The sequence below is a fragment of the Salarias fasciatus genome, chromosome 10 (assembly GCF_902148845.1).
Source record: "Salarias fasciatus chromosome 10, fSalaFa1.1, whole genome shotgun sequence".
Taxonomy (NCBI): Eukaryota; Metazoa; Chordata; class Actinopteri; order Blenniiformes; family Blenniidae; genus Salarias; species Salarias fasciatus.
Genome location: NC_043754.1, coordinates 21,001,683 through 21,029,664, shown reverse-complemented (window position 1 = coordinate 21,029,664; position 27,982 = coordinate 21,001,683). Strand labels below are relative to the sequence as shown.

The 27,982-nt window shown below is 44.1% G+C and overlaps 1 protein-coding gene across 1 annotated transcript; it reads right to left on the bottom strand.

The window, feature by feature from the left end:
* Positions 1-27: 27 nt before the first annotated feature.
* On the bottom strand, positions 28-27,982 carry LOC115395756 (histone H1-like). Its single transcript, XM_030101400.1, has 3 exons — positions 27,883-27,982; positions 26,073-26,191; positions 28-1,125 (listed from the first exon to the last, which is right to left on the bottom strand). Exons 1-3 carry the CDS (start codon positions 27,980-27,982, stop codon positions 325-327), a joined length of 1,020 nt encoding a protein of 339 aa, XP_029957260.1. The 3' UTR covers positions 28-324.

Sequence of the window (27,982 nt, the reverse complement as noted above, 5' to 3'; positions counted from 1 at the left end):
AGGTTTAATAAACACAGTCCCAACCAATCATGACAAAAATACTTTTTTAATAGAATAGTATTTCCTTTGTAGAATTGGCATTTCAATTCAGAATTGAGTTCCAACAGTACATAAATACTAACACGGTATAAAATATTCAATAAAAATACTAAGACAATATAAAAAGTCTTTTTCTGAGGTTAAAAAAAATAGCGTCAGTTGGACAGGTAAAGTTTATGACCCTGTGCAGCCTGTTGCGTGTCTGTGCGGAGCGGCTCTTTACGGAGGAGTGGTGGCTCTTAAAAGAGCCTTTGGTTCGGTTCGAGCTGGGTCGGTGCAGCCGCTTCACTTCTTGGTCTTCTTGCCTGCGGCTTTCTTAGCTGCGGGCCTCTTCGCTGCCTTCTTCGGAGGGTTCTTCTTCGCTGCGGGTCTCCTGGCTGCGGTCTTGGGCTTGGGTTTGGGCTTTGCGGAGCTCTTGCTCTTCTTAGCCGCCGGAGATTTCGTGGCTACTTTCTTAGCACCTTTCTTGGCACCTGTAGACTTCCTCTTCTTCGGGGTGGCAGGTCCCTTCTTTGCAGCGGGCTTTCTGGCTCTCACGGGCTTCTTCTTAGCCTGGGTCTTGGCAGGCTTTTTCTCTTTGGGCTCCTTCTTGGCGATCTTGAAGGACCCGCTGGCCCCGGTGCCTTTGACCTGGACCAGAGCCCCCTTTTCCACTTGCCTTTTGAGAATCAAGTTGATGCGTTTGTTGTATTTGACCAGGTCCACGCCCTTCGACCCCAGGTTCTTCTTCAGGGCGCTGGTGGACAGGCCCTTGCGGTCCTTGGACTCAGCCACGGCGCCCAAGATGAGCTTGGACAGGCCGAGTCCGCCGGACCGGGCCTTGCCGGACCTCCTCTTGGTGGGCTTGGCGGCGGGCTTGGCAGCGGGCTTGGCGGCGGGTTTCGCCGGGGCCTTGGCCGGTGCCGCAGCGGGAGCTTCCTCAGTCGTGGGTGCGTCTTTCATTTTCCTCCTGTCGGTCTCTGTGAAGATGAGTTCTGCTCCGCCAGAGGCGGGACTTATAACACGCATGAGAACCGTGGAGAGGCAACTGGCACGGCCGCTCAGCCGCTTCCTGATAAACTGTCTCAAGTTTGTGTTTTCTCCGCGCTTTTCCGAGCAAAAAATAAGCGAAAAAACACAGCGTCTGTGCGGCAGCGTTGGTGATTAGAACAGAACAGGCTTCCCGCTTCGCTCTGGACCCAGGTTCGGTCTCCGGGACTCCTTCGTTTAGATGTGAGAGGCTTCAAACCGCCTGCTGACACGCTCACTTTCAGCCGCTCGCTGCGACATTTCTTTACTTTTCGCCTCAAAAAACCATCAAAACGGATTTTTGTCGGACGTGAAGGTTCTGGTCCGGATAGAGTAGACCCGGGGGGATCAGGAGCAGAGGGAATGGAGACTCTGCGGTGTTTTTTCGGGTCGTTCTGGGGGAGGTTTTCGGTGCATGTAAACACACGGGGATCTGAGACTGAGGATCGGCTCAGGACTCCGGTGTGCAGGATCAGCTCCATACCGGAGCAGAGCTGTATGGAGGGTCCGATCCGAACCCAAACCTCCTGGAAATCACTTCAGTCCTCCCTGCTGGCCCCAATAATCAGCCCCCCACACAAACACACACAAACTGATAACACAATACACAAAGAGATAACACAATAGGCACCCCGCGGTTTCAAACAGCAGTCTGGTTCAACAACCTTACTCAGTTTGGACAGTGAAGCAAAAGTCACTTATATATATATATATATATATATATATATATATATATATATATATATATATATATATATATATATATATATATATAGTTCATACAGTGTCATCCAGGATTTTGTGATTCAGTCAGGGTAGTGCCGAGACCTTTAGAGGGGCAAGTGCTCAAAGTTAAAAGGGGGCACAGAGACCATGAACTTGAAACATCTTTCAGAAACATACATGTTTTGAATTGCAGTATTATTCATTAACAATGTAACATGGAATCCCTTCAGACCTGATCACTGTCCACACCTCATATCTTTGTTCAGGGCCAGTCTGACCTGACGGGACAGAGGAAGATCATCTACTGGCTGAATTTAGACACCATTAGATACTGGTCTGTTTAACTTTGGCTATTCTTTATGTTTTAAGTTTAATAAATTGTAGGGCAAAAATGGGACAATTTCACAGATTTATTTTTGTTTTGTAACCTTAGTAAAAACAAATGCAACCAATACTTTAGACACAAACTTCAACATGACATGTTTCATTCTGTCTTTATTAACAGACACATATTGTTTATTACATATTGAACAAACTGAAAGGGGATTATGTGAGAAAGACAACAGAGGAGGGATGTGAGAGAGTGTTGCCACAAATTTGCTCCATGGTGCTGATTCATGAGTGTTGAGAGTAAGGTAAAGAAAAAAAATTATGTATTTAAATGTACTTGTGCATTTATTCAGTGGCTATGCACTTTGTGCAAGGTTGTAAAAGTTACATATTTTTAAGGTTGTCACTCTAATGCGTTTATTAGATTAATTAATTACACTGCAAATTAATGCTTTATAGAAATTAACATAAGATTAATTATAACAGAGTGAGTTGCCTTATTTAGAGGCATGTTATACTTGTAGTATTCATTCTGAATTACTGTATTGAGTTAGCTTTCCCACTCATTTTGAATGTAGAGTTTGCTTGCTTGCCAATTTCAGACGATGTGGGCCTTATTTTATTTCTGAGCTTTTTAATCTATATTTAAAGTGCATTTGTGAATAATGCACCAAGCCTCATTGGTTTGCTGGAATGTGTTTGACCTTTTTCTTCTTTTGAATTTCATTAATCAAACACACTGAAAGTGCTATTCTGAGTTGTCTGATTGGACTTAGAATTTATTTTGGACAAGATGCCTTGACTCAGATTACATACATCATCAATAAAAATGTGGATTTCAAATCTTCTCTTCTCAGTTTATCCATTTGATAAAACAAATCTGTTTTATCCTAGAATTCAAATTCTTTATTTGGATATGAGAGCAGATATTAGATTAAAATGTGATGAATTAGAGTAAGTGATTACAATTCCTATAATGAATTTGATACTTTTTTTGATGGCCTGACAGCACCACATATTTTGTGTTGATGCATATTATATTTAATTTATGTGTAGATGTAGAAATGTTACAAACAAGTGCTGATATGTGTAAATGAGAGGATGAGAAAATCACAATTCAAATTCTTTTCATTGCTACTGTTGTTGTATTTGGACAACAACAATTCTAAATTAAACTAAAATTCTTCAAATCTTTGTGAATATGCAAGTAGAGTGATTAGTTTTAGTGAAATAACGAAACCATTGCCTCTAGAAACAGCAAAAACACTTGGACTCACTTAACAGTAAAATAATCCATCTCTCTAATGCACTTATCCCATAGACACATGTACAATATCTTTTTGAACTCTTCTAGTAGATACAAGGTGTCATTTTTTAAACTTTATACAGTGTGTACAATTTTTTGAGGCCTTGCTCACAGTGCAGTGAGTAGCAGCCCCATAGACCAGAGTGAGGCTGTGAATGATCAGCACAGCAGTAAGGATGAGAGAAGACAGGAACTGACAGAAGGATCAGAGGAACGAGAGAGGAAGTGACAAGAGGAAGAGGCGTGGGCCGCGTGGAACCAGAAGAGCATTACATCCTGTAAATGCAACATATATTTGAGAGAAATAATCAATAGTCTGCACATTTTGGGCCACATTCTTACATGTTGCAAATAGGAGGAAAATAAAACCAAAAATATGAGTCAGTGCATTCCAATGGTTTCAGGAGCCTGGATGTGTTTTCGGATTGTGTGTGTGTGTGTGTGTGTGTGTGTGTGTGTGTGTGTATGTGTGTGTGTGTGTGTGTGTGTGTGTGTGTGTGTGTGTGTGTGTGTGTGTGTGTTTCACTTGTGTCCAGGAACACAACAAAAATTCTGAAGCAACTCCTTCATAACTTCAACCCGGTGTAATCCGTGATGAACAGTAAGTTACGTTTCCCATGATTATCAGTTGTAGAAAACTCATGAATTGGTTTTTTTTTTTTTTCTTTTAGCTCAAAATGAAGCTGTGTATTTACAGTTCACTAGGCAGAAAAATCTGCAGAAGTTCAAAAAATATAATTTTTACAAGGGGATAACTTGATAAAACTTTTAGATCACAAAAAGTTGAAATATACATACAGGGGCTGTACCACAGACCTACAGTATAAACAGTGAGTGAACATGCTGTTGACATCCATTTTCTCTCGTTTCCCGCTTTCAATGATGCGTTAGATGGTATTTAGTGAAGAGATACTAAGGTTCCTCACCCGGGTTCCAGCAGGTGGTGCTGTTTGATCTCAGTTGGCCTTTTTCTTCTTACAGACTGAATTTCTTCACTTCGACTGGTCTCAGAGCGATTAGAAGGTCTTTGACCTCTGACCTGGAGAATGAAAGATGTAAATAAACGCTGTCAGTCTGCTGTTAGAAAACCTGTCAGATCAAAACGGAGACACAAACTCAAACAGTCGATTCCTGCATACTAGAGCCAGACTAACTCTTCTCTGACATTAAAGTGAAATCCATTTAACATTTGGTGAGAAGAGTTCACTGTGTTTTAGTTTAGGCCTAATGATATCACACATCCCAGAGATTTAAACCTTTCTAAACGGACGAGGTGATTTTGAATGTGCTCACAGCTTTGGCTTGTTTGAGTTTCAAATAGAAGATAAACAGGAATAGCTCCCTTTCACTCAGTCAAACCTGAGTGAAGTCTTTATCACAAATTCAACTGTTTTAATACCCTGTGAATTTACTAAAGGCGACAGACACAAGAACAACACCCAGAACATTTACACCTGCCTGCTGTTCTACAAAATGACCACCAGGGGGAGACACAGTGCAGCTGCCCATCCAGAAACACACAACCGACCCAATCAGTTACACCTTTACTGCAATTGCATCACACTTTGTGTACTTTTAACGTATTGTAATCGCTGTGTGTACTTCACTACATTCAGTTGTGTGTACTTTTACTGCAGGGTGAATCATTCCTGTGACTTGAACTGCTCTATCACAGGGATAGCATAGATTAGAACAGAATAAAATAAAATAAAATTCCTTGATCTGTGAGGTTTTCCAGGCTCTCAGTGGTTTGTCCTGACTGATGCGTCCGAACGAAGGTCTTCTGGTCCACTTGCTGCGGACGTCTGTCGGTTGAATCACAGTCCGACTCACGCTGAGGACTGTGGGAGCTTCTCCTCCTTGATGGTCTACAGTAACGTGGCGGCGCTCCCGAAGCCGGATCCTCCAGCGTGCGGTCTGGAGCAGCGGCTCTGACTCATTAAATGTGGGTCTGCGTGTCCTCGGGCTACTAGTTACCCAGGTTATCACTCTCCGCCTGATGTTTTTTTTTTTCTGCCGCTGTAAACTAAGTTCACGGGCTTTGTTGTCGTCACGGAAATGTGGCCGCGGGGCGATGGAAGAAGAAAGGAGGAGGAAATCTTTGATGTGAAGCTCACTGATAAAGGAGCAGTCCATCAAATCTGTGAGGTCAGGACGAGCCGCGCTGTCTTTAGCTTAGCTTAGCAGAAAGACTGCTAACACAGAGAAACCGTTAACCTGCTAATTAATGCTGCAAAATGTGCTGCGTGTACGCAACAAGAGAAACAGAAGACTCCCATAAAAGCCCTCTGAAAACCGGAAGCCAACAGAGAGACATTTGGATCACGTTCAATGTGTTTTAGAATGAAAACAGATAAAGCATATGAATAGAACAACACAACTGTATCTGCTTGAGAAGGAAAGAACGGCCAGAGTTCATCACCATCACACAACACAAATGTTACTGAAGTCACAAAGAACTCAGAGAATCCACAGAAACCTCTGCAAACAGCCAGAAACTCATGGACGCTTCTGAAAACTATCATGTGCGAGCAGAAAATGAAAAGAATTGATCTTCTTGACTGCTCATCAGTCATTGTGGCTCAGATATCTGCTGCCGTCCTCAGCCTCGCCTCCTCTCCTCCTCTCCCCTTCAGAGTGTAAGCCTCAGGTCGGACCTCCTTGTTTCAGGTTGGCGAGCCCTGTCTCGGCCTCGTTAGCGGGATTTTAGCGCCTCGGGTGAGTTCGTGAGTGACGGGAGCAGGAAGCGGAGCGATGACCACAGCAGATAACGGAGCTCAAGCAGTGGACGTCCAGTAACAGAGGAGGACGAAAGAAAAGAGCTGCAGACATCTGAGGAATACAGATCTGGAGTCGAGTGCAATCAGTCGCTTTAGAGGTAGAAATGTCTCTTGGGAGCAGAAAAACTAATCTGATTACTCAGTTTAAAAGGTTTCCATTTACTTTAATGTACCTGATGTTTTCAAAGACGCACGTCTTTAATGAACCGCCGTCACGTGTCGACAGTTACCTGAGCTTCATTAGTCTCAGCTGGAAACATAAAGACAGAGAAACCCCCAGCTTTACACATCCAGCTGTGTGTGTGGTGTATTGTGTACGATGGTTGGAGGCTGTTGAATGATGCGGAAAGCTGATGTGCTCTGGGAACGGAAACACGCACGTGCGCGCGCACACTCGGGGGAATAACAACACTGTCTAGATCCCAAGAGGTAGCCAAAACACACACACACACACACACACACACACACACACACACACACACACACACACACACACACACACACACACACACACACACATGCTTACAACCTATATCCAATTCACTACTACATCTTTCTAAATCATGTGGCGTCACAGTTAAATCTCCTTCAGGCTTCAGTGTGTGTGTGTGTGTGTGTGTGTGTGTGTGTGTGTGTGTTGTTCAAGATCACTTCATAAAGATAAAGACAATAAAGCTTCAGTGTTTGGAGGGTATTGTCCTTGGTGGGCGGGGCTAAAGAGAGGATGGATTCAGTTGTTAAGAAGGATGAATGATGGGGGCCACTTCCTGCCTCCTTCAGCTGTTGTAGGAAATGTGGACCGCCATCTCTGATGCTGTCAAACTCTGACTGTTTGTGACTTGGGAACTCGAGTTACAGCAACTTTGTTGATTTCTGGACTCAGACAAAGATCCCGTCCTGGCAGATCCTGAAAAGGCCGAGAGCCACCACCACCCCCACCACTCCTCCTAATTCTTGTCCCTGGAAGTCTCCTCAGTTTTTATTTCACCGATTCTCACCCATTCCTTTTTTTTTTTATTGTGGTTTCCTGCGCTGTCATATTTAGCCAGAAGCAACACGACGAAGTCACAGATGACCTAAATCCAGACCGACGGGAGCCGGTGGATCCTGTCGACCACAGGTTAGCTGAAGGCTAATCAGTAAATTCAACCTGACTGCACGAGGGCGGTGAGAGGGCACGCAGCCACAGATAGATAGATAGATAGATAGATAGATAGATAGATAGATAGATAGATAGATAGATAGATAGAAGAAAAATCAACAATTCCACATGAGCAAGCAGAGGAGATGGTGGAAAAGAACAACCTGGAGAATCAGATTCAGATTTGGAGATTGCTGTTCAGGTTTGATTAAGGGGATAGAACTGAGAAAAAGATGGGAAAGTGATAGAGCGCAAGAGGCAGACGGACATAAATCCAATCAGAGCAGACATGATGAGGGCAGGGAGCTCAGACCAGACCATGAACTTCTAGAGGGGGAGAGGTCTGCCTTCCATTCTAATGGTAGAGAGCCTAGGAACCCCCAGTTAGCAGCACTCAGAGAACCAGGTGTTCTCATGGATAATATGGGACTATCAGCTCTTTAAGATATGACGGATCCTCACTGTTAAGAAGGGTTCTAAATGTAACAGGAAGCCAGTGAAAACGAGGTATTACAGTGATGTGATCTCTCCTGTTAGTTCCCATCAGTGCTCTCACAGTATTTTGAATCAAATGAAGACTTCTTAAACAGTTATTCAAACACCCCCATACGAGGGAATTACAGAATTACAATAGTCTACTCCGGAAGTCTGTTTTTGCCAGTTTTGGGACTGACTGTTGGACTTGATATTTGGTTGGTTCTTGGTCTGTTCTTCAACAAAATTTAGTTTGACCTCATTCATCCTAACTAGCCTAGTGAGAAATGTCTGAAGATTTTCTGCAGATGTTTAAGTCAACAGCTGTGTTACTTCCTATGTCATCAAGGTTTGAATGTGAATGACGGGACTGAGACTCTGCGAGGGCCTCCCCTCGCTCAGTCCTGGGATCCCCTCGCTCAGTCCTGGCCTCCCCTCGCTCAGCCTGGCCTCCCCTCTCTCCTCCCTCCTGCTGGCGGTTGTTTTGTGCGTGTGCGTCGCGATGATCGGTGACTGGAGGTCGAAGGTTGTCACGCTACTTAATTCACAGCTGCGTGGCCGGCGGCAGCAGCGAGAAGCGGAGAGACGAGGAGGTTCATCAAACCGGAGCTGATGGTTGGAATAAGCCCAGGACACATGTGGCCGCGGGGAGGGAGCGACAGAGGAGGAGAGAGGAGCCCATCACAGTCCAGCTGGACTCGCTTCATTAATCCAGATGATCTAAACACACCGCCCGGGGGCAGGGGGGGTGTCGGGGGAGGGGGAGGAGGGCGTCCGATGTTCAACTTCTGAGAGTCATTGCAAACAATCAACTGTTTATAATGAGGCAGAAATTTTAGCTGCAGTGTGGAGGGTCTTTGGCGTTCTGGAGGTCGGTTGTGACCACCACAGACATGCAGAGGTCATGACGCTCAGTCCAACCTCCTGGACCTTCAGCAGCCTGATTTCATTTTCCACAGGTGTCACTCAGGAGATAAAGCTGGATGTTTTTGATGAAAGTCTCTCTCTGACACAGACTCAGAGAGATCTCCAAAAGCTCCAGAGCTGCTGGAAGACCTGAACACTGCCCAAAGCACTTCCTCTAAAGTTGTTCATGTTTGCTGGTGTAAATTTCCAGGGCTTTTTCCACACGCTTGGATGTATTTCTTGTGCGAAATATTTGTTCCTCTGCTGCACACTTGCAGACTGCTGGAAACTCTGAAAAACAAGCTGTTTTTCTTGGGAGCTCTCAATCTTCTTGCTGAACCACCTCACATCAGGACGACACACGTCAGAGTTCTTCAGTGGTGAAAATGTGAAGTATAATGCCTGATGATTCAGCTACGTTTGGGCCATGTCTCATGTGTTTTGGTCTTGAGGGTATTTACTGCCTGATAAAGTAGTTTTTTTTTCTTTTTCTTTAAACCAGTGTTGTCAATTCAAATAATCCATGTGACCCAGTTCAGAGCGTTTAGCTTCAGTTTATCTGGCTCGCGTCCTCACACGTGGCGTTTCCTCCTCGCAGCCATACTTAGCGACACTCGTCTCGTCGGGATTTAGCGGTTAGCGTCGCCGTCCTGTCCCCTGCGGACCCGTCACATTCTCGTCTCGTGGTGGAACCCCGGGGGCGACGCACAGATCGGACACTGTCGGAGACAAATGAGCAGAGACTCATGGGTAATTTGGCGTGATGATGTGATTTGACTCAACGTCTGTGACCAAGACTGCATCTTCTGTTGCAATCAGGATGAATGGAAAAAAAAAAAACATGAGTGAGGGATGCAGTGATGTTATGATATGCTGAAAGGATTAATGAACAGATGGATGGATGGATATATGGGTGGATGGATGGATGGATGGATGGATATATGGGTGGATGGATGGAGGGAGGGGTGGATGTGTTGCTGAATGGATGGATGGATGGATGGATGGATGGCTGTTTTTGATGACTCGTGACTGGGTGTCGTTTGATATTTAAAAGTTTATTGGGACAAATATTTTAGTCTGACAGAAGAAACCTCCTGAAGACAAGGAAATTATTTCTTCCTGAGAAAGTCAAAAAAGATACGAGCTGAATGAGGAGACAGAGTCCACCAGGCAGCTTTGCTTGAGACTTGATTTGGATTAAGAGCAGACAACAAACACTCATCAGGCCCCACAAAGAGACTCTGAAATGCATGTTTGGAACAAAGAGTGGAGCGATGTGAGAGGAGGGGGCAGACTGTCAGAGAGCTCGAGCAGAAGCTTTTATTCAGCCAGGAAGCACACTCTGAGTGTCGTGTTGTGATTAATCATCCTGCCCTCAGGCAGCTTTAATCGCTCCCAGATATTATTTTTTAAACACAAGTCGGAGGAAATCCATCACTGGGAGGAGGAGGAGGAGGAGGAGGAAGAAAACGACCAAATGGATCCTACATAAAGTCTCTAAGTGTTTCCAGCTATGTCTGTGAGACATTTTACTTTCGTGTTTTGTTTCTGGATGTTTTAAAACAATGAAAAATAAATGTATCAAGAATTTTATTAAATCAAATAAAGATCTTTGGTTCAGTTTCATGTATCATACAAATATTTTCAACATACTTAATAAGACTCATTTTGTGCAATTCTAGGTTTGTATGTTTTTCAGACAGTTTCTTCTTTAATTTGTAAAATATTAGTACAGTACGGTTGTTAAACAGTGGAGAAGTAGGTGTTAAAAGTAAAAGAGGATGTTACTGGGACGACACATATATGCAGATGACTCACAGGTCTGTTCTGCTGCTCTGCTGCACTTTCACTTCTGACTGCTGAAAGCTGTCTGAAATTCAACATCTGTTTTGCGTCGGAGACATTTCTGACTTGTGTGTGTGTGTGTGTGTGTGTGTGTGTGTGTGTGTGTGTGTGTGTGTGTGTGTGTGTGTGTGTGTGTGTGTGTTTCTGATAGAAACTCTTCCTCATTTCTCCCTCATTTCTGACATTTCCAGGTCATTTACGTAGGAACTCCTCGGCCTCCCTCTCCCCACCCCTCCTCTGTTTTTACCTCTTGGGGGAGGATTTGGTGGGGTTGGGGGTTGGTGGGGGTAAACAGATCAGAAGACACAGCAAGGTGTGGTGATGATTTTAGAAAAAAAAAGACCATTCAGTTCCTCTGAGTTTTGAATTTTGAAGATGAAAACCAAAAGTTGAATCTTTAAAACATTCTGTTTTGTTGAGAGATGTGTTTTTTTTAACTCCTAACTTCAGAAATTTAGAGGCTTCCCTTTCCCCAGATTTGACTAAATGTACCCTGAATATTTAGTGGGTTAATTAACCTGAGTACACCTTTTTAACTACAAGCAGAAGAAGGAGTTCCATCAAGCAATAGTAGAAAAAATGTGGTAAGTTATGTAGTATGTTTCATCTTCAATAGAAAATGATTTTAGGAGACTGTGACACTCTTTAGATGTGGTAAATTAAAGTGAAGGTGAACTCTAAAACAAGAAATTCTTCCACTACCAGGTAAGCTAATTGAAAAATCTGTGGCGAAAGGGACAGAGGGAGCCACCAAATTTATTGCATTATTGTTCAGTATATCCCACTAACAGGTTACTAATGTTTGCAGAGTGCCATAATTTGTCTTTTTTTGTAAATTTGAAGCATTAATTTGTTTCTGATGGTCTATGCAAGGACCAACTGGATCATGATCTGGATGTGGATTATTTCTGATGGCTGTTGCTGCATGTTTCTGCTATATTCCATTTCTTGGATTTAGCCATCATGATATCTTGGAACTCTTTAACTGCACATGTGACTGATAGTGTGTTGCATTCAGTGACTTATTATTATGGAAGCTTCTGGCATGCTTACAGAACACCTGCGCGCACAAAGCTACATTCAGGAATAGGACACTTTAATCGCCTCTAACTTCCACGGAGCCAAATGATCACAAACAATATCTACAACCAAGACTCAATGACTGAAAAGAATTAATTGTCCATCTTTAAATTTAGTTCAAATATATTTGACAATTTTTTTTTTTTTTTTTAAACAGTGTTAATATTTCAGCTAATATCTAGTCTAAACATGCACGAGACGGCCCATCATCCGACCAATACACACAAAACCAATAATTTATTTTTTGTAAACTGGCTTGCAGGCCAGCAAGGATGGACTATGATGGGACTGCTGTCCATGAGTGGACTGAATTCTGGATTTTAAGACATGACAGGTCAGGCCTGGATGATGGTTAAAATCCTAAAACGAGAACAAATTCTTACCACACAACTTATTGTCACACAGTGTAAATATATTAGACATGGAGCCCTGAAGGCACAGAAAGTGTCTGTTTTGTAACAATCTGGACACTTCGATTTGATTGTGGTTGACATGTTGGTGCAGAACCACGGAAGCTCTGTCAGGGGCGTCAGAGAGGAGGCGCTCTACAGTCTGGTCATAATGTACTGGCTGATTGCCGTGTGAACCAGCACCAGTTTATTTTGTGGATGCCTTCAGAGCGAAGGTTGCAGTTAAATTGGGGTCATATTTCCAATGTTTACGGCTTCTGTCAAACACACACACACACACACACACACACACACACACACACACACACACACACACACACACACACACACACACACTAGCAGTGTGTGTGCGTGCGTGTGTGTGTGTGTGTTAGCGTGTATGTCTCAGCAGGTGAAACAAACCAATTAGACTACCCGCTTCCTCTCGGCGTCCCTCTCAGCGTCCTCGCCGCTCGGCGCACTCTGATTGGTTGCAGCTGTAAACGGGAACAAAAACTCCTCAGAAGCAAAATGTTTCTGCTGATTTCAGCAACTCAGCTCCAAACAAACTGTGTTTCCCCCTCACACACGTTTCCCTGACACACACTGTTTCTGACTGCACCTGTGTGTGTGTGAGACTGTCGCGCACACACACACTTATAGACTGTGAGGAACCTCCTCCACTGTTATGTCAACAGTCTTTTCAGTGTTGTCAGCTCCATCTATTCGCACATATTTACTGAAAGTCAGGAACTGATTACCGGACTTCTGCTGTAGCTGCAGTTAGTTGGAGGAAGATGCTCTATAATCTGAACATTAACAGATTTCTGAAATATGAGAAGAAGCGGCAACTAAACAATTGTGATCATCTAAAAAGGTGGAGGAATGCAGACAGCTCTTAGAAACGGAGTAACAACCGCTATTGAAGAGAACACCGAACAGGACTGAAAGTTTTCATCTGCAGTTAAAGGAGCTGGTTTGACCCTTGTGGGCTGCCGTACTCTGACCTGAAACTTTACTGTGTGAGTCAGCTGCTGTGTGTGTGTGTGTGTGTCGTTATTAAAGAGTGCATGGTCTTCAGAGTCTGATTAAAACTGTAAATCAGACCAGTGTGTGCAGAACGAAGCTGCTGCGCCCCCTGGAGATGCGTCTCATTATTGCAGCAGCACTCTCAGGAGCATTAGCGGGGATTTAATACCAAACTCATTAAAAAAGTCGTGAGCGTCGCACGCTTCCTGTTTCCTCCTGTGCTGTCAGATGGACTCAAACTTCCTCTGATCTATTTGCTCACATGTCATGAGTAAACAAAGGAACTATATGCTGTGCAACATAAAGGAAAACAAACATGATACAAACATTAAAAAGTGACCATCACATCATTGAGCATGTCTCAAAACCACAACTTCAAGATCGAACATGGACATACTGGGTGACGGACTTTCTCCTTTTTGATGTTCCCTCTCCTGCCTAACTACATTGCTGTTGTCATCATTAATACAACCACCAGAGGGAGACATACATCTGATTTACTGGCTTAAGGAAGCCAGATGGGTTCTGCTCCCGAATATTAACTGGACTGAAAAAGAAACATCACTGGTCTGTGTTGCAAACAGGTGAAATTAGAATGACCTGAAAAACATGAAAGGCCAGGAGTGGAACCCTGAGGAACGCCACCATGGAACAGGGAGTTTTATAACCCGCACAGACTGAGGGGGGGATTGGAGCGGTGGCGTCAGCGCCGTGTAAACATGTTATTTCTGTGAGTGAAGGCAGAAACACGTAAACCTGAGCGACACATTAGTCACACTGCTGTAGCTCCATTGTGTGTTTTTAGCGTGTAAATATTTCACGAGGTCCCAGCGGCTCGCTGAATCTTTAAACACCTTCTTCATTATTCACAGTCCGGCCAATCAGACGCAAGAGTCCTGATAAAGGAAAAAAAAAAAAATACACAGACACACACACACACACACACACACACACACACACACACACACACACACACACACACACACACGTGAGCTGTTGTATGATTGGTTGGCTGATTCGTTCTGATTTCCCCATCTTTGAACTCACCATTGTGTGTGTGTGTGTGTGTGTGTGTGTGTGTGTGTGTGTGTGTGTGTGTGTGTGTGAGTGAGTGAGTGTGTGTGAGTGTGAGTGTGTGTGTGTGTGTGTGTGTGTGTGTGTGTGTGTGTGTGTGTGTGTGTGTGTGTGTGAATAATTGAACAAGTAGAACAATAAAGTTTAGATATATAAAAACACACAAAAGAACAAATTTGAATCCACAAACATGTGTAGACATTAATGATTTATATGCACTTTAATCACTAAAACACTCATAAATAATAGGCTTCGCGCACACACACACACACACACACACACACACACACACACACACACACACACACACACACTTGCTGCATTATAAATGAATGACACGGCGTTGGGTCGTATGTGGAGCTGAATTCCTGCTGATTCCCGTATTTTCTTCGTCTGACGCGCTGCAGCTTTACACGGACTCAGCGTGCTGTTCCCCTGACCCCCCCGAGAAAAACCACCCACTCACTGCTAAATACGCTTTAAAACTCTTTAACACACCCAACTGTCAGCTTCCATCGCCTCCCACTGTCCTCTAATGATAAAACACCGTCTGTAATAAAGCCTGCCTGGAAGTGGGTGAGGCTCGGGTGTTCACAGCTCTTCCACAGGTAGCAGAGGAAGAACCATGGCTGTGTGAATTTTGCATGTTCAGATTATATTTAAAAAAAAAAATTAATATTGATTTATACATAACTTTTTTATGCGTCATTTAGCTTCATCCACCATTTCTACAATTTATTTCTCAGTCTTCCAACAGCTTCAGGACACATTCAGGTGACAATGGCTCCTCCAAGCCATTGAAAATGTAACTTTTTGAAAATGACTCCTGAGTTGGAATGTTTCAAAAGTACTCTGACTCTGTGGAGACGGAATGAAATGTAACTTTTATGAAACACTACTACCACGCATGCAGCTGTAGTAAATAGTTCTGCTGCGCATGCTCAGTAGATGGACAATAACAATGGTGACAATGGCAGCCTCCAGCGTGGCGTGACTCACCGTCCATACTCTCCTGGACTTTTTAGCTTTCTAGTTGACACACATCTGTAATCGTGTGTCTGAACATATTGATGCAGACTTCAGATTGCTGCTGCGCACCATTACTACACACACATCCGCTACAGTGTGTGTGAAGTTCACATCATGCTGATGAGCCCCTGTGAAATAATAATAATAATAAAAAAAAAAAACAATCTCCCAGCAGCTCTAGCTGCTGACACTAACGTGAGGCGCCGCTAATTATTGTGTGCGAAACAACAGAAAATCACTGTTATTGTTTTCTTCTTCTGCCCTCTGGCACCTCAGAGTAATCCAATCCTAACAGGCATCAATACATCACTGCTGACACTCTCTCTCTCCCTCTCTCTCTCTCGCTCTCTCTCTCTCTCTCTCTCTCTCTCTCTCTCTCTCTCTCTCTCTCTGACAGTCGTGTCCTCGGGCTGATCTCGTCCTTTAATTTCCTTCTGACAGGAAGATGCACTGTGGTCTGCATCTCCTCTCCTTAAACATCACACACCCTCTACAGTGCCAAGCTTACATCATTTTTTTAATGAGTAAAATAATAAATAAAGCTCAACATTCACTTAACAGCATGTTGAGAGGAAGTTATGAACGAGGCGAACCTTTGGGTGGCGGGCGGTCTCCAGCTCAGCAGTCTCTTGGTGTGGGGACCCTTGCATTGGGACTGGCATGTGATCCAGGGTCCTCTCCTCTTTCTCACCCCCTGCCTGATCTCAACCTGTCCCACCTGTCATGATTTTAAGAAATTCAACAACCTGAGCTGGTGCCACCTTGTGGACAGACTGTGTAGTTCTATTTCTTTTTTCCTCCATTGGAAGTTCCTATGAGCACCAGCTGTGGCCAGAAAACCAGCAAGAACCCCCTCTGTGCCATTTCTAAAAATGTCCACCCTGTGACCATGGACTTGCTCTTTCACCAGTGATTACATACTATTGGTAGTATGGTACAGGTGTGCAGCGATGTTGTCATGGAGATGACAGGACCTGCAGGTGTGCAGGGATGTTGTCATGGAGACGATGGGACCTGCAGGGGGGCAAAAAGAAGTGTAGTGGTCGTTGATGCTCTTACCAGTGTCAGTGTCGTTGCTGCTGACGCTGCTGTTGTTGTTGTTAGCCAATCAAAAGCTGTCTGACCCATTCACAGTGAAATCTGAGGCTTTCTGAGCTGATATCACAATTAGGAGTTCTTCCTGTGGGCAGGTTTTCAGAATAAAAGCAGCAGCTGCATGGATGAGCGACTGAACGCGAGGCCACGGAGATGTTGTTGTACATGGAAATGCACTCGGTGGCGGCGGCCCGCTCCGTGCGTTGCGGGCATGTTTGAGGCTGATGCAGCCTGAGGGAGTGAGAAGTGAACATGAGCAAACCTTCGGGGAGTCTGCATCACTGATTCATCAGTGCAGCCACAGTCAGCTTCACAGCGCACTGTCCCGGAGACACGAGGCAGGAGGACCCCGCAGGACCCCCGCACGCATGTGATCCCTCACATCTACAACCAGAAACTACATCCAGACCAGAGCCTTCTGTTCAATTATAGAGAACGTTTCAGTTAAAATCTCATTATTAAGTGTGTGTGTGTGTGTGTGTGTGTGTGTGTGTGTGTGTGTGTGTGTGTGTGTGTGTGTGTGTGTGTGTGAGTGTGTGTGTGTGTGTGTCCACAGCTGCTCACTGTCATCTTGAATAGTTGTTGCCATGGTTACAGCTCTCCACGGTGTAGTAAAATCCCAAATTTTCCCCCTCAGCTTCAGTGTGTGTGTGTGTGTGTGTGTGTGTGTGTGTGTGTGTGTGTGTGTGTGTGTGTGTGTGTGTGTGTCACTGTAACTGTAATGAGTGGTCCATGGAGCCTGCAGGCTGAGAGCGGCTCACATTGACCAGCAGCCAATCAGAGCGCAGCCTGCTGCGTCCACACAAACAGACCAACAGGCCGCTAATGAGGAAGCTGCAGGTCCACACCGACACGCATCATTAAGCAGCCAAGCAGGCAAAACCACATCTGTAGGACTCACTGAGGGGGACACCCACTCTCACCGTGCGTTTTAGCGTTGGACAGCGGCCAACATCTGGGATGCTTCAAACACCAAGGTCTAAACACTGAGATATTTAAAACTTGAGATCTGTCTGTCCACAGGGGGCGCTACAATAGAGAAGCTATGCATTGACACCATGCACATACACATGCACACACACCTTTAGTCCATTCAGTCACTACAAACTGTATCACTGACGCTGGAGATCTTCTGACAGATAACTTGAGTAAATGTTCAACATGATGCATAAGAAAAGTTTAATTTCACATCATTTTTACTTCAAATTGTTTCAACAATTCAGACTTTTTTAAAAAATTCTCCAAATAAACATTTTCATTTTACTTAAAATATTGATTTGTTTCTTTCTTTGTAAGACAAACATGCCACTTTTAACAATAATTTTACTTGGAACTTTTTAAATATGTTTTTGAATAGTTTTGAAAGTTTTCTGATGTTACCATTAAAAAAAATTCTGTACATTCTATTGTTTTGCTGTGTTCATTGTTTGCTGAGTTTTTCTTGCTTAATTTAGAAATTTCAAACAACATGTGTTACTTTGTCTTCATGAATAACATTTTCTTAAATGTTCTCATAATAGTTTGTTTTAAGAATTCAACCTGAATTGAATGATTACGTTTTTTTGAAAATATGTGGAAAACATTTGATGGAAATTTTTCACAAAAACATTACACCTGTGTATTTTGTTTAGTCATTTAAGATAAAACTTTTCAACTTTTCTCTAATTCCAACACAGATTTAATTGTGAAAAAAATTAGTTGGGAATTGCACCATTTGATTCAGACTAACCATTTCTGTCCTGCTTCAGTGTGCGTCGATGCAGCCATGAAGCAGACCTCTGCTGTGTGTCGGGGTTTGGGTCAGATGTATGAACTATTCTCAGGTCAAAAATCACAGATTCCTTCACTCGGACCTCTTGAAGCTCGGTTGCGTTGCAGTTTTGGCTGCTGTGGTGCATTCAGGTGCCGGTGGGAAGGTCCGACATGATAGCTTTAAATAGAAAAGAGCCACTGGGAGCAAGTGAGGCGGGGAAAGAGCAACTGAAAAAAAAAAAAAAAAACCCATTGAGGTCAAACTGTGTCCTCGCAATCAGGGCCACCCCACACCCAGACACTAATCCACTAATTCAACATCATACTAATCCTCTAATCGTTAGTCCACCTACTGAATCAGGAGTCCACTGTGGTTTCATCACACTGATCTATCATCACAATATTTCACTGGTGTCTTTGAGGCCTGAGACAGACTCCACTGAAACAAGTAACTGGTGGAAAGCAGCTGCAGAACATTTAAAGGGCTTCCTTCTGAACTCCCGACTGATTCGGTGATGAAGTTCAGGTGAAGCTATGTCGGTTAGCTTGAGGAAGATGCTCTAAAACCTGGATGCTGGCTGGAGATAAGCAGACGGAGGCAGACGGTTCGGGCACATTAATCACAGCCGCTGTGAATACAGGCGGATGCATGGAGCCTCGTTTATGTTGCCGTCAGGAGGACTGAGTTAGTTCAGGATTAATGAGGCTCCTTCTCCAGTAAACAAATGGCCGACTCTGCAAAAGCTGAAGCTAACTGCAGGCTCAGTCAGGGGTAAGGAGAGACAGCAGCTCTGCGACTGTTGTCATTTATGACAAAAATAACAAGATCATTGAAACCTCAGCGGTTAAATAGGTCGTTTGAATACAGTAAAGCACTGAAGTTCCAGCGATTAGTTACCTTATGAGTTACTGATGTTCAGCGAACCATCAGATCACATTCAGAGATTAAAAAGAAAAGTTTGCAGTTTGGAAACGGCGAGAAAAAAAGGACGGCACACACACACACACACACACACACACACACACACACACACACACACACACACACAGCTGCTGCTCTGTCAGCAGTAAACAGGGGCTTATTAAAGCGTTTCCTGGTCCATCAGCGAGTGTTTGAGCTGTAAATCATGTGCAGAGGATCCGATGAGTTCCTGTCTCAGAGCCTCTTCTGTGTTAATCAGCTCTTTGTGCTCCTGCATCGGGATCCATACCTTTTGTGCAGCACAGAATGGGCTCCTGGGGACCTAAATTTGTCATCCAATAAACCTCCAAACAGCCCCCTCAGGCAGCAGCGCTCACAATGCACGGCTCTCCCACTCACCTCTTTGTGTGTAATTCGATTAGGCTGCAGTGCTCCGTGTGGCCCACATACGTCTGTCGCCTCTCCGTCCGTCCCATCGACGCTCACGTCAGTCAAACTGAGACGTCTCTACTTCCTGTTTGTTCTCCCACCTGACAAAGTGAAGCGTGGAGTCACACAGATGATGTAAACATCAGGTTTTCCCAAATAAAAGCCCTCAGTGATCACATGGGGCGTACAATCTTCTAATATGTCTTTAGTCTTCAGTGACCGGTCAGACTGACCGGAACCAGGATGGGACCACCCAAGAACCACCTGGAACCAACAGACCACCCACAAGCCTGAAGACCACCTGAAACCAGTAGAGCAGGAGACCACCTGAGACCGGGAGACCACCTATCGATGAGGAAAATACCTGCAGATCAGCAGATTATTTCTCACCAGGAGAATGCCTGAGATCAGCAGACCACCTAGAGGCCAGAGGACCACATAAGACAAAAAGACCACCTACAGGCCACCAGACCACCTGAGACCAGGAGAACACCTGAAACCGAGAGACTGCCCGCAGGCCAGAACACTTGACACCGGGAGAACACATGAGAACACGAGAACCACCCGAGACCTGGAAAATCACCTGCAGAACTGGAGACCACAGGCAGACCGGAAGACCACCTGTAGACCAGTAAACCACCGGAGACTAGAAGACAACCTGCAGACACAGTCAGCTGCATATTTTACTCCTTATTCCATGTCTTAAGGAGACACTGAATATAAATGTGTGCGTGCAAGAGTGTGTGTGTGTGTGTGTGTGTGTGTGTGGTGAGTGGTTCCTTCATTAAAGTCTGGTGGGGCAGACAGTTGAAGATTTGTCCATAATGAAGCTTCAGCAGTGTCTTAATAAAGCTCAGGAGGAGGAGGAGGAAGAGAGGAGTTGATGGAACTCCTCCTCTCCTGGTCCTCCTCTCTCCTCTTCCTCTCCTCCTCCTCCTCCTCTCAGGTGACAGCTGTTATTACCAGCAGAACAATAAGTCAACAGTCAGCGCTCCTGAATGCAGCTTATTATAGCTGCAGCTTGACTGTCACCTCCACAGGAGGAGAAGTGGAGGAGGAGGAGGAGGAGGAGGAGGAAGGATGTGAGGAGATGAGAGAAGGCTCCCGTCTCTTCACCAGTGATGAGAGGAAAGGACCAGATGAGTTTACAAACAGCTGAAATTAGATTAAAGCTAAAATTAGCAGAAATGTGACCACCAAGCCATTGTGTTCTACGATGAAAGTTCCAGGAGATGAAGGAAGGTGTAAAAATAACTCCGCTGGCCAGTCACAGCCATCGATGGACATTAGAGTGTCCAACCAGCCAATCAACTGCTGAGTCTGGTTGCCATAGCGATCCCAGGTAGTGACGTAGACAGAGACTGTGAAACAGTGAAAAACATGATGTAAAAAGAGAAGAATGTTTTAAATTTAGGTTTGAGCGTTCCATTTTTGTCTGTGTTTCACTTTGAAATTCCGAAAACGTAAGACAGAAATTGAGATAAAAGTTTAAAATGTAGAGGAACACAAATGAAAATTTAAAATCAATCAGATTTTCCTACATTAAAGCAAGACATGCCAATATTATCTGTAATAAGTCAGAAGAGGAAAATATAATGAAACCATGAATAGACAGAAACAACTGATACAATATTAAAGCTCGTGTCCGGAGTTTCCGTTTGTTACCAATGTATGTATAATTTTTTAACAGAGCTTAAATGTGTCAGTCTGGTTCAATACTACAATATAATATTGGCATAAAGCAATATAAAAATTTATTTATGAACTCTGAATTCGTCTCATAGACCCCCATGTTATCCGAAAAAGTGCCGATCAGCGTCAGCCAATAGATTTCGAGCTTCCACCTTGTCATGCCGTCAATCAAAGTGTGCACGCAGCCAGAGAGCACCACTCGCCCAGGCAGAGGAGAGTTAGCTACACAGCAGCCACCCCACTTACCTCAGACATATCCATGGTCTGCTGAACATCCACAACAGCTAAACATGTAGGATGCTGTAGGACTCGGAGGCTCTCATTTTCACCCGACGGATAATGCGCATGCACAATTAAAGGGGCGTGGCTTGGTCGCTCACGAAAGCAGAGGGAGGGCGGAACCTCGAGGTGTTGGATTAAAAAAACCTCTCTCTTTCAAAACTCCGGACACGAGCTTTAACATTGTGAGTGTAGTTAAAGGAGTTTTCTTCAGCTTCAGTAAACCACTTAGCTGCTAATCCTACGTTACACCAGCAGATGGTGTAGTGAGTCATTTCACCTCATTTGCCTCAAAAATACCTTGTTGGTGCCGCCCAGTGTACAGGAGTGGTACTACATCAGTCTCATGTCTTTTCAATCAACCCCAGCGAAACTGCAAGTGTCCGGTCATGACTGTTACCATGGTGACCAATCAGCAATGGATCGAGTTCAAGCAATGAGTCCACCTGAATGTGACGTCAGCATGCCCGTCAAGTGATTCGGCTTCGCTGTATTTTATTACAGAGAAGATGCAATTTTAGCAAATATGGGAGTGTCACCATTTCTGTACGCCAGAAAGAAAAAATATACAGCGAAAAAAAAAAATGATTGAGAGAACCTATGATCAACTGACAGGATTGGTTTTTATTTAGTTTTGATTGGTTCAAGGGAGAGGGAAGAGCATTTCCAATCAAACCTTATTTATTTTTGTTTTTTTTTTTATGTTTGTTTTGTTTATGGGGAGCGCAGGATGAGGGACAGAAGGTGGGTTGGTGAAGAAGTCCTGTGGGAAAGCTGATCGGTGCCAAGCTGTAAATTTGTTTTTTTGCTAGTGGACTCTGTGTGAACCAGGGCACATTCTGAGTATGTTCTAGGCCTGTCCCAGAGTCCCGAGTGGTGAACTGTGACGGATCCACTGAGGTGCTGAACATGGACTTAACGACCGATCTGTTCCACACACCGACTGGAGAGCTCAAGGCAGCATGGACTTTTAAAAACTCTTTAATTCCAAGTATATTCAGCTGACAATTAAGAACTATATGCAGAATTATTGTCATTTATACACCCTGCGTAAATTAAAGCTGATATATGTCATTTGGCTCAAGATTTAATCTATATAAGTGTACATTTAAATAAATACGTTTGAAATAGGTCATGTTGCAATTGTTATTTGCTTGTTTTTTTTGGGGGGGGGGTTTGTCTGTTTTTTTGCCTCAGTTTTCTTTCATCTGCTGATAGATACAGTTCTTCAGTACTCAGTACATGTGTGAAACCCTCTGCATGAGGGAGGCATGAGGTGTGTCTTGACAGGTACCGTATGTGTCAAGACGTTATCGGGAAGAAGGACTCATTATGAACAGTTAGCTGTTTATCGCAAAAATGGCATAACAGCAAATCCTGTGGTGATATGTGTGTGTGTGTGTGTGTGTGTGTGTGTGTGTGTGTGTGTATGTCCATCAGTCCGTCCAGCAGCAGCAGGCTGGTCCATTTCAAAGTGCAGGAGGGTCAGCAAACAGCTGGTTGCACCGACGTCCTTCAACCTGCTCGCTGCCGCTCCGAGGCATCACTACTGCTGACCCCGAAGGAGGCAGAGCAGGGAGTGTGAAAGAGAGTGTTTGTATGTGTATATGTGTGTGTGTCTGTGTGTGTGTGTGTGTGTGTGTGAGTGGGAGGGGGCAAGCACAAGAGGATGGGCAGGCGTTGGGGGGGGGGGGCATCCCGAGTCCCTGAGCTGAAATCATGTCATAAAAACTTGGAATCAACATTCAGAGTAATGTGTGTGTGTGTGTGTGTGTGTGTGTGCGCACATACGTCTGTACATGTGTTTAATCACCCTCAACGTTTATTTGTGAACATGGCTGTGATCATCAGAGCATCAGAGCATTAAAGAAGAAACATGTTCATATAGTACATCTGGCACACACACACACACACACACACACACACACACACACACACACACACACACACACACACACACACACACACACACACACACACACACACACACACACACACACACACAGTGCAGTGTTTCTGTGGCCTAACGAGCATGATCATGGTCCTGTTTGTGTTGGTGCTCCCGTCTCTCTCCGAACAATCCAATCCAATCCACTTTATTTCTATAGCACATTTAACTAACAGACGTTTCCAAAGTGCTGCACAGAAGAATAAAAACTATAATGGAATATAAAACAGAGGAATAACTCCATCAGAACAATAAAAACAATTCAAATAAATAAGTAAAAAAAAAAAAACACAATTCAAACAATAAAATGTATCATAAAAAACAAAAAACACAGAAGACCACACAATTCATGCTGTGTTAAAAGCCAGCGAGTAAAAGTGACTTTTAAGACGAGATTTAAAACACTCCACAGTGGGGGCTTCTCGGATGTGGAGAGGAAGAGAATTCCAGAGTTTGGGGCCAGCTACTGAGAAAGCCCTTCCTCCTCTGGTTACAAGGTTAGTTCTTCGCTCCACAGTTCTTCGCTGGCTCTCTGACCGCAGTGATCGCCCAGGAGTGTAGGTTTGAATGAGGACAGAGATATACTGAGGGGCCAGTCCATTCAAAGCTTTAAAAACAAACAATAAAATCTTAAAATCAATTTTAAACTGAACAGGAAGCCAGTGCAAAGAAGCAAGAACAGGCGTTATGTGATCATATCTTTTGGTTCCTGTTAAAAGCCTTGCAGCAGAATTTTGGACTAACTGCAAGCGATGCAGAGCTTTTTGGTTTGTGCCTGCGTAAAGCGCAGTGCAGTAGTCCAAACATGTTGAGATAAAAGCATGCATGACTTGCTCAAAAGTTGTGCTCGATAAAAATGCTTTAACTTTGGATTAAAGATGAAGATGATAAAAACCGGCCTTGACCACAGCATTAATTTGCTTGTTAAATTTAAAATCACAATCTACAATGACACCAAGGCTTGTGGCTGAGGGATGAACATATTCTTTAATCCAAGGAGTCCATGGAGCCAAACACAACAATTTCAGTTTTGCTTTCATTTAAACATAAAAATTTTTGGTCCAGCCAAGCCTTGACATCATTTAAGCACATGAGTAAGGGTGTCAGGGAGCTACCGCCACTTCTTTTTCTGCCTGTGGATCTTCTGATCTGTGATTCCAGCTCCGCCTCTGAGCCTCCTGCCAGCTCCAGGAGGGCTCTCCCCAACTCTACTGTCTCAAACTTCACGGAGGAATGTGAAGTCTTCATGTTATGCATCGTGTACCTCTCGTCTCCGTCTCTACAGCTGCACCTAGCTGCAGAGGCCTCCCCTGCCTGTGCCGGAGCAGTGTGGTCATAAAGCTGGAGGCTCATCGGTTTGATCTGCTCTCTTCTTTAAATGCGGGATGTGAAGCGTGATGCTCTGCGGAGCCTCACACCTCATTAACCTTCCTCGCCGCCTCTAATGGACGCTCCCAGAGCGCCGATCAGCCGTGAGGCCGCCGCCGCATCACCACCGCCTCCCCCAGGACGCAGACCGCCTGAGGCTCATCAACCAGGAGCCCCCGGGGGAGGAGGGGGAGCAGGGGCCGCGGAGCGCCGTCAAGGACAGTGGATCAGGTGACCACTAAGGGAAATAAATAACCATAAACATGGAGAAACAAACACGTTTCAACAATGAAAACACCACAAAACAGATATGCCTGTCTGTGTTTTTGTGTGTTTCGTGACTGTGAGGTGGAGAGTTCTGCGAGTCCATCTCCATGAATAATACAATCAGCACCGTATTTGAGGACCTTCATCAATATTTCATCCAATAATGTGATGAATAATTTGCACTAATACTGCACCTCCTCCTCCTCCTCCTCCTGCTCCTCCTCCACCTACCTTTCTCCTGTTTGGGGTAGATGTTCCCAGATGAAACAACAATTTAAAAAGTAGACACAGACTGGCCCGTCATGCAGGACAAACAAAACATGTCAGAAAAAAAAAACAGTTATAAAACTTTACAAATGACTATTTTAGAGTCATTCATTTAGAAGACTTTAACTCTTTTAAATTCAATAACCTGGCTTTAAAGTGGTGATTTAAGGACAGGAATTACTTTTTTTTCCCCATAAATGCAATGTCGGCAAGATCTGACATAAAGTCGACTTTGCTCCATTATTTTCTGTTTTCAGTGTTTTTGTTGTGACAGATTTAAAATATAGTCCTTATCGGTATCCTTATCCTTATCCGCTGCCTGGTGTTTTTAAAAACAGTCACACTGGTGTGTTTAGTAAAGTGTTGCAGTTCTAAGTCGTTTCGTACAGGGTTGAGATTGATTTAGAGATTAGAGCATAAAAACAAATTGAAAAGACATAAACCAGTGAAGCTTATACCTCAGAGTTTTGGACAGTTATTGTGATGATGGAACTAAAGAAGAATTTCGCTCATTTCATTGACATTTCTGACGAAGACTGAAGAAGAGAAGAAAGCAAAATACTGAAGAAACAAAAGTCATAAAGACCTTCATTCAGCTATGATAGTTGAGAATGTTTTTTGTTTGTTTTTCTTCACTGTTCACAAGTTTGAATTTTAACATCCACAACCTGAAGGTTCAAAAGAGACAGATTCATGAAGAAAGGGAGAAGGGCTTCTTCTTCCTGCCATCATCCCCCTTCCTCTCAGCTCCCCTCCTCTTCCTCCGTTTGAGTTTTTGAGCTTTTTTTTTTTATCTGTGTGTGTGTGTGTGTGTGTGTGTGTGTGTGTGTGTGTGTGTGTGTGTGTGTGTGTGTGTGTGTGTGTGTGTGTGTGTGTGTGTGTGAGGAGTTCTCCAACTTCCTCCGCCGCTGTGTGGCGGTCCAGCTGCCCCTCTTCATACTCTGAATCAGCTGCCAGCTGTGGCGCAGCCTCGGTCAGAATCCAGCCGTGCGGAGGCTCGCCGACCCGCCGCCACACTGTCAAACCGCGCAGAGTCAAAACTCAGAAACACCAAGCAGCGTGTCACTACAGGGGAGAAATCACGAGAAACAATGCAGGGATCATTGTTCGCTGACCTCTAGTGGTCAGAGGGGACATCACAGCAGCATTGTAGAAAAAACTAACAACACTGGCACCTGTCGCCGTGGCAACCCACTTATAAAACAACCACAGAAAGCTGTAAAGACAATAATGAACAACATCATATTGTCTGACATATGAACTGATATCTACTGGCCATTAATTTAAACATCTTATTTTCAAGTGACAGTCTTCTCGGTGCACCTGAACGGAGAGCATCGCCGCAGACTGAACTCCACGCACTCGAAGGCAGCAGCCGAGCAGAATAGCTGCCCCTCTTTCCTCTCTGATTGCTTTTGGTAGCAGATTGAACCGCTGCGCTCTGAAAGCCGCAGGAAGTCTGCACACGATGTGTTTCTGGCTCCGGCGGAGAGACGACTTCAGTTTGTTTCCAACTGTTTTATTTTCTGTTAATGAGCTGAGATTTCAGCCAGAGGAAGCTGCTCTAATGATGCTTTCACTGACAGTCAGAGGGCAGGAAGGATGCCACGCAATGCGTGTGTGTGTGTGTGTGTGTGTGTGTGTGTGTGTGTGTGTGTGAGCGTGTGAGCGTGTGTGTGTGTGTGTGTGTGTTCAATAGAAGCAGATGATAACCTTAGTTATACTGACCAAACACAGCCAGCGTGTCCAGAGAAACGGAACTCCTCAACAGGTGGAGGACAGCAGCAGGTTTTATGACCAGATCAATGTTTTTAATAAAAATCTATACACACACACACACACACATCATGCATGTGTCAGCCCAGATGAGTGGATCAATAGATCGGAGGAATTCAGACCCACCTGCACCTCACTGGACTCAAGAAGTCTTATGACGGTGTCAGTGGACAGGGAATGTCAGGATGGAGGAATCTGCAGATTTCTAACTGAGGAAGTGAACTAAAGTCCCGAAAGATTATTTTCTAAAAGTTACTGAAATAATTTTTACTGTCAAACAAAATAATTTGTTAAATCTGATTATTGTCTTGTCTATATTTCTTGAAGTCTCTCATGTTTCCTGACATTCATTCAAATTGCAAAGACAAAGTTTTTGTTTCTAAATAAAAGAGGAAACCTTGATCAGATGATTGTTGAGATAAAGACTTGATTTGATCGTTGATACACAAATACGTTTAGACTCCAGGCTGAAGAGCGATCAAAGAACAACGTGGACAAGAACTCTGAGTGACCTGCGTTAGCTCCCTGCCTCACTCCTTTTGTGACGTGATGAGCTGAAACAGCAAAAAGCTGCACTAAAACAATTTTTTTTCTTCTTTTTTAAAAATCAGCGGCATTGAAACGTCACTCGGTCAGAAGGTGCTTCAGTGGAGAACAGTGAGAACATGCAGAACGTCTCTAGAGCTGAATCTGTTCTCAAATCAACACATCAGTCAGCCAGATTCATCTACTGTAAGCTGCACACAGGAAAGAAGAAGAAAAGTGTTTTAAGATATTTGTGACACTGAGTTTGATTCCTCCACCGACACCTAGAACTTCATGGTGCTCCGCTGTATGGATCTCCACCCAATCACTGCCTGAAGAAAGAACACAAGAACCAAAACGGGAGCGACACGGATTGTTGGAAACGCTGTCCAACATGATTGAGCACCTGTAGGAGTTTCGTACAACATGTAGTCGAAGATGTTGGAGAAGATGAAGAACATGCTACGGAGCATGTAGAACACGTTGCAGAACATGAGCGAGGACAT